General features: G+C 35.5%; 1 protein-coding gene across 1 annotated transcript in view; it reads left to right on the forward strand.

Annotated features, from left to right (window-relative positions):
- The first annotated feature begins 791 nt into the window (after positions 1-791).
- LOC108361519 (TPR-containing protein DDB_G0280363-like) overlaps positions 792-18073 on the forward strand; it is a 68708-nt gene continuing 51426 nt past the window's right edge. Inside the window, exons 1-2 of the mRNA XM_017614149.1 lie at positions 792-811; positions 886-1025. Coding sequence (XP_017469638.1) covers positions 792-811; positions 886-1025 — 160 coding nt within the window. The remainder of the gene's footprint in view (positions 812-885; positions 1026-18073) is intronic.

An 18073-nucleotide genomic window follows, 5' to 3' on the forward strand; every position in this document is an offset into this window, starting at 1 on the left:
TATCCTTTTCCACTCCCACAGTTTGACCACATCCGTATTCCTTCAATCTCCGCTGACAATGTTCTCCTTCATTTGAATAGTTTAAAAAATTCTTTTCTAAGCAGCCCGGATGATATTCCCTCCTGTGTCCTAATAAGTTGTGCTGATTATCTATATAAGCCATTAACAAACATCTTCAATGCTTCTCTAAAGCAAGGAGTTTTCCCCTCTTTGTGGAAGAAGTCGTATATCTTGCCGCTTTATAAAAATGGAAGCAGGTCGAATATTGCGAATTATAGGGGAATCGCTAAGCTGTGTGCCATTCCTAAATTATTTGAAGAAATCGTTACGGAAGAACTATCTTATTCCATAACACCCGTTATCGATGTATCACAACACGGCTTTTGTAAAGGTAAATCAACTGTATCAAACCTTCTTGAATTCACTACAAATGTGAACAATGGTTTCAAAAGTAATTATCAAACTGACGTCATTTACACTGATTTCAGCATGGCTTTTGATAAAGTATCTCATTCAACTATAATATACAAACTTGATAAAATTGGTTTCCCTCCAATCATGCTGCGCTGGCTTTCTTCTTTTTTCATTGGAAGGAAACAGAGGATTATCTTTATCATATGACGTCAGGTGTACCTCAAGGTACCTTGGTCCCCTTCTGTTTATTTTATTCATCAACGATCTTCCAAATATTTTGAAGTATTCGAATTGCTTAATGTACGCAGACGACATTAAGTTATTTAAGTTCATTGGTGCTCCAGAAGACAGAGAACAATTACAGGTGGACCTTAGTAATGTGCTTAAATGGTGCGAAGTAAATTCTATGTCACTTAACTTGAAAAAGTGTAAATTTATGTGTTTCTCTAGAAAACCCTTTCAATGATATAGCTACCGCATTTGTGAACATAGTGTTGATCAAGTAACTAATTTCATCGATCTAGGCGTAACCATGGACTCTAAGCTTGAATTCAAATCCCATATAAACTCTTGTGTTAATAGAGCCAAGGGCGTCTTGGCTTTCATCAAATGTTGGGCTAAAGAATTCAGAGAGCCTTATGTCACTAAAGCTCTCTTTACCTGCCTAGTCAGGCCGATCTTAGAATACGGGTGCGTTGTATGGAGCCCTAGATATCAAACGTACTCTGACAGACTCGAGTCGGTACAGAAACAATTCTTATTATTCGCATTAAATAATTTGCCTTGGGATTCGACATTAAATCTCCCACCGTACAAAAGCCGCTTGAAGCTCATAAATTTGCCAACGCTGCACAGCCGTAGAGAGATGCTCGGGGTTTTGTTCATGATTAAGATCTTGAACGGGATGGTCAATAGTCCCTTTCTACTGAACCAGATCACGTTTTGTATTCCTTCTAGGCCTTCTAGACATTACAAGCCCATTAAGCTAACTATTTGTAGAACAAATTTTGAAATGCATGATGCTTTTCGTTGCCTATGCCAGGACTTTAATAAGCATTACGACTATTTTGACACCTCCGACTCACATTTTACCATTAAGAAAACCTTACTTGAGATTTTGAATAAATAACATGTAAACCCTTACATTGCACCTTATCGTTCAGCTGGTGAACTGTATTTCTGTTCAGTTTATGAGGTAAACGTAAACGTGAATCGCTTTTTTGTAACTAAATAAATTAATATCTTTAACCGGGAACGATAAATTACACAATATCTATGACTGCTTAGTACAATTGTAATCGGCTTCGTATATTTTCGCGACCGCGTAAGACAATACGAGCATGGATCGGAAACTCGGCCTTTCCGACCATGATCAACAGCTTGTCCACAGCGCGGAGCGGAAACTAGAGCTTTCCGCCTGCCACACACTCAAAGTAATGACTTCGGGAACATGGATCGGAAACGCGTTCTTTCCGACCATGCTGAACAGCTTGTCCACAGTGCGGAGCGGAAACTAGAGCTTTCCGCCTGCCACACATTCAAAGTAATGACTTCGGGAACATGGATCGGAAACTCGTTCTTTCCGACCATGTTCAACAGCTTGTTCATAGCGCGGAGCGGAAACCAGAGCTTTCCGCCTGCCACACATACGAAGTAATGTCTTCGGGAACATGGATCGGAAACCCGGCTTTACCGACCTTGATCAACAGCCAGTCCGCAGCGCGGAGCGGAAACTAGGTCTTTCCGCCCGCTGCACACAAATGTAGACTGAAGACTAGGCCTCGCCAGCTACCAAACCTGCTATTTTATGTTATTATTATTCTGTAATATATCACAAACACTTAAATATCTAAATGTTCTATTCTCATTTGTCTGTAAGAAAACATTTTTCTGTAGACCAAATAAATAAATAAGACGAAGGCGCTGGACTGATCCTTTTTTCGAATACAAAGCATATGATCATTCTTTTTCGCTTTATTCCGTATTGGAAAAATTATATGTTTCAATGGACACATCGATTTGAATACATAATTTAGATTTAGATAACATCTTTAGCAAATTATTTGAGAAAAATAAAACATTTAGATTATTGTTTGTATTTTCGTCGATTTTAAATTTGCTACTCCAAAATAATTGATATCAAATAAAACACCTCTTTGAGGTAAAATTTTCGAGTGACGAAAGCAGAACTAGAAACACAAAATTTATGATATCAATTTCGTAACGAAAATTATACGCATTTTTTTACTGCCTTCGAAACATACGGAAAATCTTTTTTTATTTATTAGGAACGTTGCGAAATTCCGTCTACTGCAAGAAACACAAAATAAAAACAGAACTTTTGCAACGATTCGTATGAATAAAAAACATTTTCCGTACGTTTCCAAGGCAATAAAAAAATGCGTATAATTTTCGTTACTAAATTGATATCATAAATTTTGTGTTTCTTCAGGTTCAGGTTCAGCTTTCATCACGCGAAAATTTTACCTCAAAGAGGTGTTTTATTTGATCTATTATTCAAGTAATTTTTAAGCAAAAAACAAAACCGACTTCGATTCTCATGTAGATTATCGTTAATATCTTTACGATCTAATTAGCTGATCTAAACAATATTAGTATGGGACCACCCTTGAGGTAACGTGGTCCAAAGTTATGCGGTAACATATGTACTACATAAAAAAAAAAAAACAATTAAAAAAGTCTAAGTTCGGGCGGAGCCGAACATTAAATATTCGGCGCAAGTATTAAATATAGTTTTTCAGCTTTCTGAAAACTGCCGTCACATGGTAAGGAGCCTGGTTTATTTCTAACAATTTCGATAGTATGTTCAGTTATACTTAATGAAATAAACTTATATATTCAGATGTGGGCGGTATCACGCCAACTATCCAAAATTCTATAATAATGTTACTTATTTTAAAGGGATTGTTGTTAGCATCAATTTTTAGTAACTTAGCGTCCTTAAACTTCGAAATATCGAAATTCAAAAATTTCTGAAATTTACCGTTATCGGAAAAGTGGGAGTAGTTTTAGTCCAATTTCAATAATTTTTAACGTTTTGCTTTTATGTGGTAAGCGAAATCAGCGTACCAAGTTTGGTACGAATTGATTGAACGGTTATCGATATATACAAACCTGGTCGTAAGTAGGCGGGGCCACGCCCACTTTCCAAAATTTTATCATAAATGTGTTTTTTGGTAAAGAATTATCGCAAGCATCAATTTTGAATAAATTAGCTTCTGTATTTACTGATTTATCGAGGGTGTCGTATTTCTCTACATTACCGTTATAAGGGATGTGGGCGCGGTTATTGTCCGATTTTAAAAATTTTCAGCTGTTTGGTATGTTGTACCAAGGCTAACAACTGTGCTAAGTTTGGAAGAAATCTGTGGAGCGGTTACCAAGATATACACATGTAATCATAAGTGGGCGTGCCTACGCCCATTTTCCAAAAATTTATAATATTCTTATTTTTCGTCTAAAGGTTAAAGCAAATATCAATTTTGAGTGAATAACCTTCCGTAGTTACTAAAATATCGCAGTTTTCGTAATTCTGAAAACTACTGTTATATGGGAAGTGGGTGCACAAGTGCGCTCGGGTATAAAAATATTCCGACGAACTGATAACCTCCTCCTTTTTTTTTAAGTCGGTTAAAAAAAAGGCTCTGCTTGTAGACATATTTTTATAGGACTCTTTTTTGATCCGGTTTTCTTTTCTACTATTTCATGGTTAGAACAAATATTCTACATATTTAAGCTTTAAGATCTCTATAAGTTTTCTTCATTCAGAATCGCAACAACCGAATTTATACATTTCTATTAATTTTAATTCTTAGAGAACTTACGCATTCTTTTCGAAGTAGGGTTCGTCTTCATAAAGATCATAAACACTATTCAGTCATACCATTTCGTATTTTGCAAGATAAGAAAAAATGCTTTTTTTAGAAGTTATATAAGTACATATACATATACATTTTTCTGTGTAGATTAACTGCTCTTTCTCTTTTCGAAGTTCGATTTAGTAGAGAAACGAATTAAAAATTAGGGTAGGTATTATTTAGTACTAAGCTGCGAAAAAAATTAATAAAAAATTCCATCACGTAAATTTTCCGAGAAAATTAGTTTTTAATTTTCTTTAATGTTACAGCATATTACTAGCATTAACTTCGAATTTCCATAAATCTTTCTGATTTACTGAGTGTTTTGTATTCTACTGAGGGTTTGCTCAATTCATAAAGGAGTTAGCATTACCAAACTCCCCAAGTACACTATTTTGGACTTTAATACAAAAATTGGTTTATAAGTGTCTTTGGATAGAAATCTCGCTGTAGCGCCACATTTTTTTATATAATTTTTAATGACAAAAAAAAAACAAGTTCGAAAGGCAAAAAATTAAAATTTTCGTGTTTTTTTTTATTTGAAGCCTTTTCATGGCAAAAAGGGACTCGGAGGTTTGCCTTGGCCTGCCGAGAAGCGACCGCTGTTAGACAAAAACCTTTTCTAATTTAGATGTTGCTCGGGCCACGGATCGAACCAGTTCCTACGAAGTGGTAGTACCAATCAGCCACAGATGTTCATAAAATTTCCTTCAGAAAAAATGCTATTCTATCAACAGTTTACACTTCGAAGTTCGGCCCGTTGCACATAGGGGTATTTGACCAATTTAGGCGGCAAAAATTAATTTTATGAAAATTTTAACTCAAAATGTTTACAAAATACGTAGTACGACATTTAAAATTGTAAACGTTTAAAATCAAGTAAATAGAGTGGGAAGACGTCAAGTTATTCCAACAAAACAACAAAAAATAAAGCTCCTTAAAGTTTAACATCGATAAACTCTATGTTGCCGTGGTCCGATTGTAGAAACATGCGCACTTATGTGTTCTTCTCGGCAAGGAGAATATTTACGACTAGGTTAAAAAAATAAATACAATTGAGTTAAAAGAATTCCTACAAGAAGGGTATCAATCGAAATGGTTTTGAAAAGGCTTTATATCTAAACGACAAGTGGGAGGATTACCACTTATTTAAAAACCAAATTCAACTTTAAGGGAATAAGACTCAAATTTGTATTACAAAAATAAAACGTGGCAACCCTCATAAAAAATATTTCTGGATTAAATTTCTTAAAAATGCCTTTTATTTGATACCCACGTTAATAGTTTTAGTTAAATTTTGTAGAATCGGAAATAAGTGGAACCCTTAAACCAATATCCTTAGGGATAACACTTACTACATAGAAAAATAATTTTTTAAGAGCCTTCTTTTAGTACCCATGAATAGTAATATTGTATTTTATTTTTAAACAATAAACTAAATATATATAAGATGGCAGAAAGTGGCAACCCTGTTAAAAATATCTCTGAATTGGGGATTTTTAAAATAGTTTCACTTGATACCCAATATTACGTTTTATTTAACTTATAAATAAGTCGGCCGCTGTGGTGTAGTGGTAAGCAGTGCGCGCTTTCACTCATCAGCACCTGGGTTCAAACCCTAGTCAAAGCAACATCCCAAAAAATATAGAAAAAGGTTTTTTCTTAACAGCGGTCCTCCCTCGGCAGGCAATGGCAAACCTCCGAGTGTATTTCTGCCATGAAAAACAGCTTCTCATTAAAATACAATCGCCGTTCGGAGTCGGCGTAAAACTGTAGGTCCCTCCGCTTTGTGTGACAACATCAAGGCGCACGCCACAAGTCGGAGGAGAAGCTCGGCCAAACACTAAAATATGTGTAAGCGCCAATCTATTATTATTATTATTATAAATAATTTCGAATATGTGGCAACTTTTTACGAATATCTCCAGAGGCAATTTTGATGATTTTTAGTTTTAGATGCAGTTATATATTTTGAAATAAGATCTTTCGATTGGTGTTATCAGTTTTTAGATATCTCCTTTAGTTTCCGAGATATTGACTACAATTTTTTCGATAATTGACTAAAAATTTAGTTAGTGATGGAGTCATATTAAACTAATCAAAATCTTAAAAATGGCGTTCTCCATGTTTGGATATCTCCTTTAGATTCCGAGACATTGAGTAAAAAGTGTCGTTAGTTTAGTAGAAATTTTGATCACATTTTGTCGTATTTCATACAAAGTGGCTGCCAAATTGTGGACAAATGACGCGTACGACAAAATTTTACTAAAGAACAGACGGTCTCGAAAAGGCTAGTGTGTACAGACTAAATATTCACATGCATAATGCAATAACGGATAATCTCAAATATTGCTAAAAATGTATTTTGTCATAAGTCTGAAATAAAAAAATTACAAATCAGAAGAATAAAATGGTATTGTGTTATTAAATCAAAAATAAAAAATATATTGGTTTATTGACGAAGGGGGGATCTATCCCCTTAATCTCGCCTCTGGCTACCCCACTGATAGCGATAGTACCAGTTTGACAAAATAAAACTTGTCCAAAGATCATAGGAAATAAGGCTGCTGGGTATGTTTATGTCTCCCTTATATTCTATGTTCTTTGTGACAACTACAGTGCTGTTACGTTTGTCAGAAAAATGGTCTTGGGACCAGAGTTTATGGAGATTCCTATTAAATTAATAAAGAAAACCCAGAAAATCGGGTTTAATCGGCTCAAATATGAAAAATCGGGACACTTATACGTCCCTACTTTTAGAAAATATTCAGCGGGACAATTTCCTCAAAAGCGGTACTGTCCCGCCAAAATCGGTACGAATGGTCACCATAATTATGCCCAACCCCGGCCACAGTTCTTTGTGCAGCACGCGGTTTCATTCACATCAATTGCCTTGAAAAGTGCAAAACGATCACTGCCTTGGGTGGCCAGATATTATAGTGACATAATCAGTACAGTTGGGATCAAAAATCAGTACAAAGCCATAAAAATCAGCTCATTTTTAAGCGTATTTTTATACCCGAGCGCACTTGTGCACAAGGGTATATCAACTTTGTTCACATAACGGTTGTTCGTAACATCNTTTGTTCACATAACGGTTGTTTGTAACATCCAAAACGAATCGAGATAGATATAGACAAATGTATACATAAATGCCTCAATAAATAGAGAAGTCGATTAACCATGTCTGTCTGTCCGTCCGTCTGTCCGTCCGCCCGTGTACCCGATAACTCGAGCAAAAATTGAGATATCTCAACGAAATTTTGTATGTAGGTTTCCATTTATCCAGGGTAGGTTGAAAATGGGCGAAATCGGACTGTAACCACGCCCACTTCCCATATAACGGTAATTTTCAGAAATGCGAAAACTGCGATATTTTAGTAACTATTAAAGATTATTCACTCAAGANTAATTTTCAGAAATACGAAAACTGCGACATTTTAGTAACTACTGAAGATTATTCACTAAAAAGTGATATTTACAATAAATTTTTGACGAAAAATAAGAATATATAAATTTTTAGAAAATGGGCGTAGCCACGCTCACTTATGGTCACATGTGCGTATCTTGCTAACCGATGCACCAATTTCTTTCAAACTTGGCACAGTAGTTGACCTTGATAAAGCTGGCCGAAAATTTAAAAAATCGGACAATAACCACGCCCACATTCCATATATCGGTAATTTAGAGAAATACAAAATCTTCGATAAATCAGTAAATATTAAAGCTAATTTATTCAAAATTGATGCTTGCAACAATTCTATACCAAGAAATACGTTATATTTATTAAATTTTGGAAAATGGGNATTTTTGGAAAATGGGCGTAGCCACGCCCACTTATGGTTACATGTGCATATCTTGCTAACCGATGCAATTCTATACCAAGAAATACGTTATATAAAATTTTGGAAAATGGGCACGGCGCCGCCCACTTATGATCAGATATATGTATCTCGGTAACCGTTCTACCAATTTGTACCAAACTCGGTATGGTTATTATGCTTGCCACATCAAAGAAAAACNGGACAATAACCACGCCCACATCCCATATAACGGTAATTTAGAGAAATACAAAATCTTCGATAAATCAGTAAATATTAAAGCTAATTTATTCAAAATTGATGCTTGCAACAATTCTATACCAAGAAATACGTTATATTTATTAAATTTTGGAAAATGGGCACGGCGCCGCCCACTTATGATCAGATATATGTATCTCGGTAACCGTTCTACCAATTTGTACCAAACTCGGTATGGTTATTATGCTTGCCACATCAAAGAAAAACGTTGAAAATTATCGAAATCGGAAAAAAAAATTACTTCCGCCTTTCATATAACGGTAAATTTCAGAAATCTTGAAACTTCAATATTTCGAAATTTAAGGACGCTAATTTCTCTCAATTTCCCGGCTTACCTTGTAGCGGTAGCTTTCGGAAAGGTGAAAGNTATTCAAAATTGATGCTTGCAACAATTCTATACCAAGAAATACGTTATATTTATTAAATTTTGGAAAATGGGCACGGCGCCGCCCACTTATGATCAGATATGTGTATCTCGGTATTCGTACTACCAATTTGTACCAAGCTCGGTATGGTTATTATGCTTGCCACATCAAAGCAAAACGTTGAAAATTATCGAAATAGGAATAAAATTACTTCCGCTTTTCATATAACGGTAAACTTCAGAAATCTTGAGNGAACTTAGACTTTCTTACTTGTTTATTATTAACAATATAACAACCAAATAGCAGCCCATTAATTTAACAAAAAATAATGAATAGACNAAGAGAGAAGTCGATTAAGCCATGTCTGTCTGTCCGTCCGTCCGTGTACACGATAACTCGAGCAAAAATTCAGATAACTCAACGAAATTTGGTATGTAGGTTTCCAAGGTAGGTTGGTATTAAAAATGGGCGAAATCGGACTGTAATCACGCCCACTTCCCATATAACGGTAATTTTCAGAAATACGAAAACTGCGACATTTTAGTAACTACTGAAGATTATTCACTAAAAAGTGATATTTACAATAAATTTTTGACGAAAAATAAGAATATATAAATTTTTAGAAAATGGGCGTAGCCACGCTCACTTATGGTCACATGTGCGTATCTTGCTAACCGATGCACCAATTTCTTTCAAACTTGGCACAGTAGTTGACCTTGATAAAGCTGGCCGAAAATTTAAAAAATCGGACAATAACCACGCCCACATTCCATATATCGGTAATTTAGAGAAATACAAAATCTTCGATAAATCAGTAAATATTAAAGCTAATTTATTCAAAATTGATGCTTGCAACAATTCTATACCAAGAAATACGTTATATTTATTAAATTTTGGAAAATGGGCACGGCGCCGCCCACTTATGATCAGATATGTGTATCTCGGTATTCGTACTACCAATTTGTACCAAGCTCGGTATGGTTATTATGCTTGCCACATCAAAGCAAAACGTTGAAAATTATCGAAATAGGAATAAAATTACTTCCGCTTTTCATATAACGGTAAACTTCAGAAATCTTGAGACTTCAATATTTCGAAATTTAAGGACGCTAATTTTCTCAAGATTGATACACCCCGGCTTACCATGTAGCGGTAGCTTTCGCCGGGTATTTAATGTTCGGCTCCGCCAGAACTTAGACTTTCTTACTTGTTTATTCATAAGGGTCGTTGTTGTTATTCAACTTTTTTGAATTTTTCTAATTTTTGTACAAAGTGGGAAATTTGGATTTCCATGGCTTTTGTTAGAATACCTGGTATTATGTGTACATTATCAGAAATTCCTTTATTTTATCAGAAAACTGTTCCTGTAATGCACAGTAAAAAATGCTTTTATTTTTAAATGAAGACACTGCGAAACGGGATTTTTGCGCAGTAATCTACTGTTTTTTGTCCGAAAAAATATCCGAGCGTTAAGTATTATCAATATAACAATTCATTAGTTTAAAGAAATTACGTATGTAAGTACAGATGTGTTACCAAAAATAGTAGTAGTAGAATGTAGTTACTTCTATAACAAAAACCATGTAAGTTGTAGTCTCAAACTTTCTAGAAAATTTGTACAAATGGAAAAAATAATTTATAAAAATGGTAAAAGTGATAGCTATTTCGGAGATCACCACATCTCTTCTACAGACTTCTTCAGTGGGATTCGATCCAAAGACCCCAGCTGACTCAGCCAGTTGCCTATAATCTGTGCTAAGTTCGTTTAATAATCTGCTTTTTCGCTTCGTTGCTTTTTCCACTTTTTTCATGTGAGCCAACTACAATCAAGCGCAGCTATTCCGCGGCAATTCACACTTGATCATGTGGTTGTTGGTTTTGTTGCTTTTTGTTAATAATTCTATTTTTAGAATGTTTAACTTTTAGGTGTGCTCGTCCTTAAGTTATTTGTTTTTGTTATTTATGGCGATATAACAATTATATTGAGCTTGAGGCCGTTTTCCCACAAGAGTTTTTCATCAAAACCGGCCTCAAGTTCAATAAAATTTTAGAAAACGAATTGAAAAAATTTTCTTCAAAATATCAACTTTTTGATCCGAATGTTTAAAAAATTTTGGAGTACGTAGTTTTATAGCCCTTTCAGTTTCCATAGAAGGCGAGCTCGAGTCAGAATTTGTTTGAATATTTTAAGCAACAAATTTAAAACATATTTAGTTCATGTGCTTATTAAATACAACATTCACATTAAAATGTTGACTGAATAATAATGATAATAATAATAATAATAGATTGGCGCTTACACATATGTCTATGTTTGGCCGAGCTTCCCCTCCGATTTGCGACGTGCGCCTTGGTGTTTTCACACAAAGGGGGGGGGGGGCCCTACAGTTTTACGCCGACTCCGAACGTTCTTGTATTATTATGAGAAGCTGTTTTTCATGGCAGAAATACATTCGGAAGTTTGCCATTGCCTGCCGAGGGGCGACCGACGCTAAGAAAAAGCCTTTTTTTCTATACTTTTTTGCGATGTTACTTTGACCAGGGCTTGAGTCCAGGCCCTGCGGAGTGGTAGCACTGCTAACCACACCACAGCGGCCGGAAAGGTATAATATATACCGAATTTTCGCGTGTTAAAAGTGCTTGTGCAAGTAAAACTACAGGTCATCGAACACCGAAAATTAAAGTAAAGGTACATATGTACATTAGACTGCATCACTCCCCATACAAAAAAAAAATCGCTACTATTTTTCCATCGGAATTATAAAATCAGTTATTCAAGTTTTTGTTATACCAATCTTCAAAAAAAAGTTAAAAAACAGCATCAAAAATCTCATCATTGCGATGCCGTTAAAATTTTTTTTTTAATTTTTTTTAAATATTTTTCTGCAAATTTTTTAAGCTTAATCTGTTTTGTCATCTGAGGGGACTTTTTTCAAAAAGTTCTTTAAGAAACTATTTTTGTTCATAAAAAACTACATTTTTGGAGGTATTTTCAAATCGGTCCAGCTCACTTAAATCTTAATATTTTTCCGAAATATTTTGGTGGACGTCTTAAAATATAATGAATTTTGTAATCCCGGCGGAAAAACCGCAACTTTTTTTGGTGATGCAGTCTAATGTACATATATCATATCCAAGAGTCGGTAGTTTGCACCTTTTCCAAATTTTTAGAACTTACATTGCACTAGAAGCACAAAAGCAGAAGTAGTCGTCTTCAGTTTGAAATATTAAGTTTGTTCCAGGTGCTTCAAGATTTGCAGCTTTTACTGGAAGTCGTTCCCGGTCCCCTTCCCTAAGGTTTATTAATGGCGAAAATAACTTTTCCCGTAAACCCTGTGAACAGGGCTATTAGTTGAATTCATGCAGTTATTTTGCGAAATGCTATGAAACGAAACAATTGCAAGGTGATACCTTTTGAAAAATGGTTTAAATATAATTAACGTTGAATTTACACGTTCAATAAATTGATTTTAATCTGCTCACACGTATGAGTTGCCAAAAACCATTTTTTTGAACTCGTTAACCTCAAGTAAATGCCAATTATACCAATTCACAGTCATCGACTAACTCTCGCGCTGATAAGACGTTTGTTTTCCGCTTACGGAGTTTTTGATTACTTCCATTCTCAATTCGGTCTGACCGCTTTTTAAGTACTCTTAATTTTCTTTCCTTTTCTTTACTTCTTTCGTACTTCTGTACCTACTCAAACCTTCGATTACGTGAATTAAAAAAAAAAACACGTGGGCTATGGCCCCGGGGCCACCAAACATCAACGCAAATCGCTTTGCGATACTAGATACTGGACAAAAAAAAGAAACATAAAACTGATTCAAGTGCCCTTCAAACCGACTTTCCCTTCTCCCTGAAATTAAAGTGGATGACCCAAAATTCGTCGTGATCGAATCAACCGATTCGTCCAAGCCTACCTCTTCTTACTCGTGTTTTGCCATACATCGTGGTATTAAACAAATTAGTAGTGGAGTCCACTCCATTTCTACCCTTCGTGACGGAAAACTGCTTCTCCTTGTAAAAAACAATAAAATCGCCGACAAGTTCTTAAAAGTGAAACAACTAGAAAATGTGTGTTCCATTTCAGCCAAGCTACACGAACCGCTCAACCACGTGAAAGGGACTGTGTATGCCCCTTTTCTTAATAATGTGGCCGAGGAAGAAATTGTGAACGAATTAAGCTCTCAGGGAGTTGTAGCGCCATACAAATTTAAAAAAATCTCAGAGGGTAACCCTCACCCTTCAGGAGTTGTGTTGCTTACATTTAATCTTTATCATCTGCCCAGTAAGATTGACATTGCCTGGTGTAAAGTATTCGTCCGCCAGTATATACCCCTTCCCATGCGCTGCAAATCTTGCCAGCTCCTTGGCCATACAAAAAATAATTGTAAACGCTCTCCTCTTTGTGTAAATTGTTCTCTCCCTCCCCACTCCCCATCCGATTGTGAACGCACATTTTGCGATAACTGCTTCCAACCACTCCCCTCCTCGTCCAAAGACTGTACAAAATTCCTACAAGCCAAAGAAATTATATATATAAAAACAATAAATAAATGCTCAATGGGTGAAGCTATAAAAAAACACAAACAACAACTAAATATAGAAAACTCACCCAGGAACCCTTACGCTGGCATAGCATTGAGTGCAACCACAAGCAAAATAAATACAATATCAACAGCAGCTACAACAAATAATAAAAACTTGTCCGCTTCTTCCAAAACTAATAACAACTCAAACATCACTAATAACAATAAATCTGAAAAAACATACACACATATCGAAAATACGAATTGAACAAAGAAACCATTTAGCTAAATCTACAACAACAGTAAAAACAAACAATAATATCTCTTCAACACAAAATATGAACAAGTACAACTTCTCTTCTAATTCTCTGACTAATACTTCCTCAACACAAAATAATAACAAGTGCAACTTCTCTCCGACTTCCGATATCCCATCTACACCCACTGATCGCATCGAAACAGACACTGACTACAATAGCAACCAATTTTCTTCCACTAACTCACCTTATTCTTCCTCACAATTCCAAATATACTTCCAACCTCTCCCAACACTCTCCCAAGTGCTAGCAGCTACGCAAAAACAAAACAATTCAGATAACGAAATGGAGTAACCAAAAACTCCTACATACATATAAGTACATATTTACATCTGCTTTTCCCTCTTTCAAGATTAATGACTTTAAAAATTGTCCAGTGGAATATTAAGGGATATTTCAACAACTATCACGAGCTGCAATTTCTTATCAAAGAGAAAAACCCAGATGTAATATGTATGCAAGAGGCACACATCCAATTGACACTAAACAGCAGTCTCTTTTATCCCAAAAGTATATAGGCTACTTTTCTAACTTACAAAACATCCAAAGTAACAAACAAGGTGTTGGTATCCTAAAAAAGAGATGCTTTTCACATGAAGTCATTGATACAACTTCAACATTATCAAGCATATGACTAAAATTAAATCTCAACTTGTCATTTTGCATAGCAAATACATACATTCCTCCTCAACAAGTTTTCAATGAAACCGACTTGAGAATCTTGTTTCATCAATTCCCTACACCCAAATTTTTTTTTTAAATTTAAAAAAACTCTATATCCGAGACCAACCTTATCAACTACAAAAAGTCCAACGCACGCTTTAAACGAGCGGCTAGGCTGCTAAGAAGAGTAGATTTGAAGTTTTTACCTCACAAATCTCCCCTTCTTCAACTCCAAAGAGGATTTGGTCTGACATTAGACATATAACTGGCATTCCCCACACTCCCGTGACAGCCATTCAAACTAACCAAAAGGTGTTGACTGATTCTGCGCAATTTGCTGCCACATTCGCTCAACTTTGGATTCGATATTCCGACGACGATAACTTTTCCGAGGAATATGTCAGGGAAAAGCAACACAGGCTTTCCATGACGTACGCCCCAAAAAATATTTCTATATCAGCGAGTCACGTGCAAAATAAAATCACATTCTGTCAATTGGAATCGGCACTTCAACACGCTAAAGGCAAAACCCCGGGGATCGATCGCATATCGTATCCCATGCTCTCAAATTTACCGCAAATAACCAAACAAAGGTTACTTTCCCTCTATAACAACATCGTTGACAAAGTTCTATGGCGAATAGCAACGGTCATACCCATTATCAAACCAAATAAGCCTCCCAACGTGCCTTCTTCTTATAGACCAATTTCATTGCTATCCTGCCTCAGCAAAACTTGCGAAAAAATTATTGCAAAAAGACTGATTTGGTTCGTTACAAAAAATAATCACATCAAGCATAATCAAACTGCTTTTAAGAGCAAGCACAGTACTACCAACTCACTGATTCAACTACAACACTATGTATCGGTTGCTGTTGCCACCAAAAACCACGCCAAATCTTATCTACCGGCTTCGAAAAAGCCTTTGATCGCGTAGGAGTCCACGCAGTGCTGAGTTAACTCGCAACTTGGAAAGTTGGTCCAAAAACTTTTATGATAGTAAAAGCTTTCATGACACACCGTCAGTTTCGGGTGCGGGTTAATAGTATTTTTTCCGGTTTAAATCCACTCAAAAATGGTATACCTCAAGGCTTCCCGCTATCAGTAGCTTTATTTATTATTGCTTTCGATAGACTTACCGACATTTGCCTAAATGTTAAGAACATTAAACTAACAATGTACGCTGACGATGCTATCATTTACACTAATTTAAAAGACCCACTAGAAGTTAATGATGCAAAACTACTTACAGAGTTAAGAAGTTTGGGTTCTCAATCTCGAGCATCTATCTCCATTTCAAAATGTAAATTACTTCACATTTGTAAAAAGATTAACTGTAAATATCCGCAACTAATTTTCGATGATACTGTAATAGAATCTGTAAATGGGTAGGTTCAGAAGGCGCAGCAGTTGAGGGCAACCGATGCTAAAAAAATCAGTGATAGTAATGCGTCTTCTGAACGGCTTGATACATTATCTGTCAAATTCAAAACACACAACATGTTGTCTCAAATGATCAGAAAAATATTACGATCATCTAACACGCAACTGTTCAGTTGATCAGAAGTACAAAACAACGCGTTCAGAAGGTGCAACAGTTACTGAGGTGTTGCGCCTTCTGAACGTGCCCAATAACTTAAAAATCTTAGGTATATATTTTGACAATAGATTCAATTTTAAATATCAATGTCTTAGTCTTAGAAAAAACCTTTCCAAAAGGTTAAACATAATAAAATATTTATCTAGTATGCGATCTCTTATACATACAAATACCCTAATTAATATCATTAGAGCTTTAATACTCTCTAAAATCGACTATAGCCTGCCGATTTATAGATGGTGTGCCTTTCGTATGAAAAAACTTTGAATATAGCTCTCCCATCTAAGTGTAACACAATCAACAGTCAACCAGAGTGGCTGATAAATGAAGTCACTATAGATACATCTTTGCATAGTTTCAAAAAACTTAACACCAACAACGCCAGCCTTCAACAATACTTTTTAGAAATTATCAATTACAAATGCAAAAATTTTACAACAATCCAAAGCAACAAATACAGCTTACGCAGTTACCACATCTAATGGGACAACTATCACGGGCGGAATTCTTCCACCTCACTCATCCGTTTTCACGGCCGAGGCTTTTGCCATCTTCAAAGCGCTAGAATATACTATTCGGCAAAAAGGAAAGTTCGTTATCTGCTCTGACAGCTTTTCCCATTCAAACGCTGTCCGAAACATACGCAACAATTCCATATTCATATCTAAAATTCGAGACTTTTGCATCAAATACAAACGAAAAATAGCCTTGCTCTGGGTCCCAGGTCACGTCGGTATTGCTAGGAACGAACATGCAGACAAGGCAGCTAAATATTTCAAATCAGCACCTACTCTTCTTAATGAGCTACATGAACAAAATGATCTCAGAAAAATGTTACACCGGTTCGTACATGAGGGAAGGCGCGCAGAATGGAGAAAGTTCCAACACAGATACACAAACCTCAACCCACTTCGAAATAAAACATTTTACAACAACATCTCTCGGCTTGAGGCAACCATCTTTACACGTTTGAGGATCGGCCATACACAAATCACACATCAACACCTTCTCACCGGAAACCCTATACCGGCGTGCCCATTCTGTCCCAACACGCTATCGGTTGATCACATCATGCGCACCTGCACAGCTTTAGAGAGTATTAGGCAAAAACACTTTACTTCCACCCAACACCAAACATTGTTAAAAACGCCATCTTATGAAAATATTATATGTATCTATAATTTTCTAGTAGAATGTAATTTGCATAATAAAATATAAACTTGTTCCTCCATTTCCTTCGGAGTCGATGGCCACAGTAGCTTGCACTCCTTCTTGTCATTAGGTTTAATATTTATATATATTTTTCCTAATAAATAATAATAATAATATACCAATTCATAAAAATATTTATTAAATGTAAAAATCAGTACAAACTCAAAAAATCAGTAGATTTTGCGTACTGATTTCAGTAAGCAGTATTTTAAAAAGCCCAATAAATCTTATGTAAACAGATTTTTTTTTTGCAATACGGACAATTTCTATTTTTTTTTTGTTTTTGCTAACTCTAAATCTCACTCCTTAATTACTCTTTTTAGAAAAACACTTAAGAATGCAGTTTTGTAGGCCATTGAATTTTAGTTTAATAGAGTGCAATTTTGATTTCTGTTATTTTTTTCCACTGAAGATGTCGCTCATTTCCTCCATAGCTACGCTTAGCTCGAAATTGTTTTTTTTACATGGAAGAAAATGTGCAGGAGCGTCAAGAAAGAAAATCGTCCAAAATTAGCACCAAGTCCTGGCATATTTAGTAGTTTTTGCTTTAAATCAATATCGAATATGTCTAAAATCTCTGAATAATATTCGGCAGTGATAGGGTGGCCAGATGCGCTGATTTAATCAGTACATGTGCTGATTTTTTTCTATTGTACTGATTTTTAAGAGCCCGAAATCAGTACGCAAAATCTACTGATTTTTTGAGTTTGTACTGATTTTGTACTGATTTTTACATTTAATAAATACTTTTGTAAATTGGTGTAATTGACATTTGCTTGAGGTTTACATGTTCAAAACAATGGTTTTTGACAACTCATACGTGTGAGCAGATTGAAACCATTATTAAAAAGGTGGCAGCTTGCAATTGTTTCGTTTCCTAGGATTCCGCAAAATAACAAACTGTTTGGATTCAACCCAACCCAACTTCACGATTTGCAGGTTTTACAGGATTTACAGGAAAAGCTGGTTTCGCCATTAATAAATCTTATGAAAGGTGGTGGTGAGTTAATC

The sequence above is a fragment of the Rhagoletis zephyria genome, unplaced genomic scaffold (assembly GCF_001687245.7).
Source record: "Rhagoletis zephyria isolate East Lansing unplaced genomic scaffold, Rhagoletis_zephyria_1.1 Rzeph_scaffold_00783, whole genome shotgun sequence".
In the NCBI taxonomy this organism is placed as follows: Eukaryota; Metazoa; Arthropoda; class Insecta; order Diptera; family Tephritidae; genus Rhagoletis; species Rhagoletis zephyria.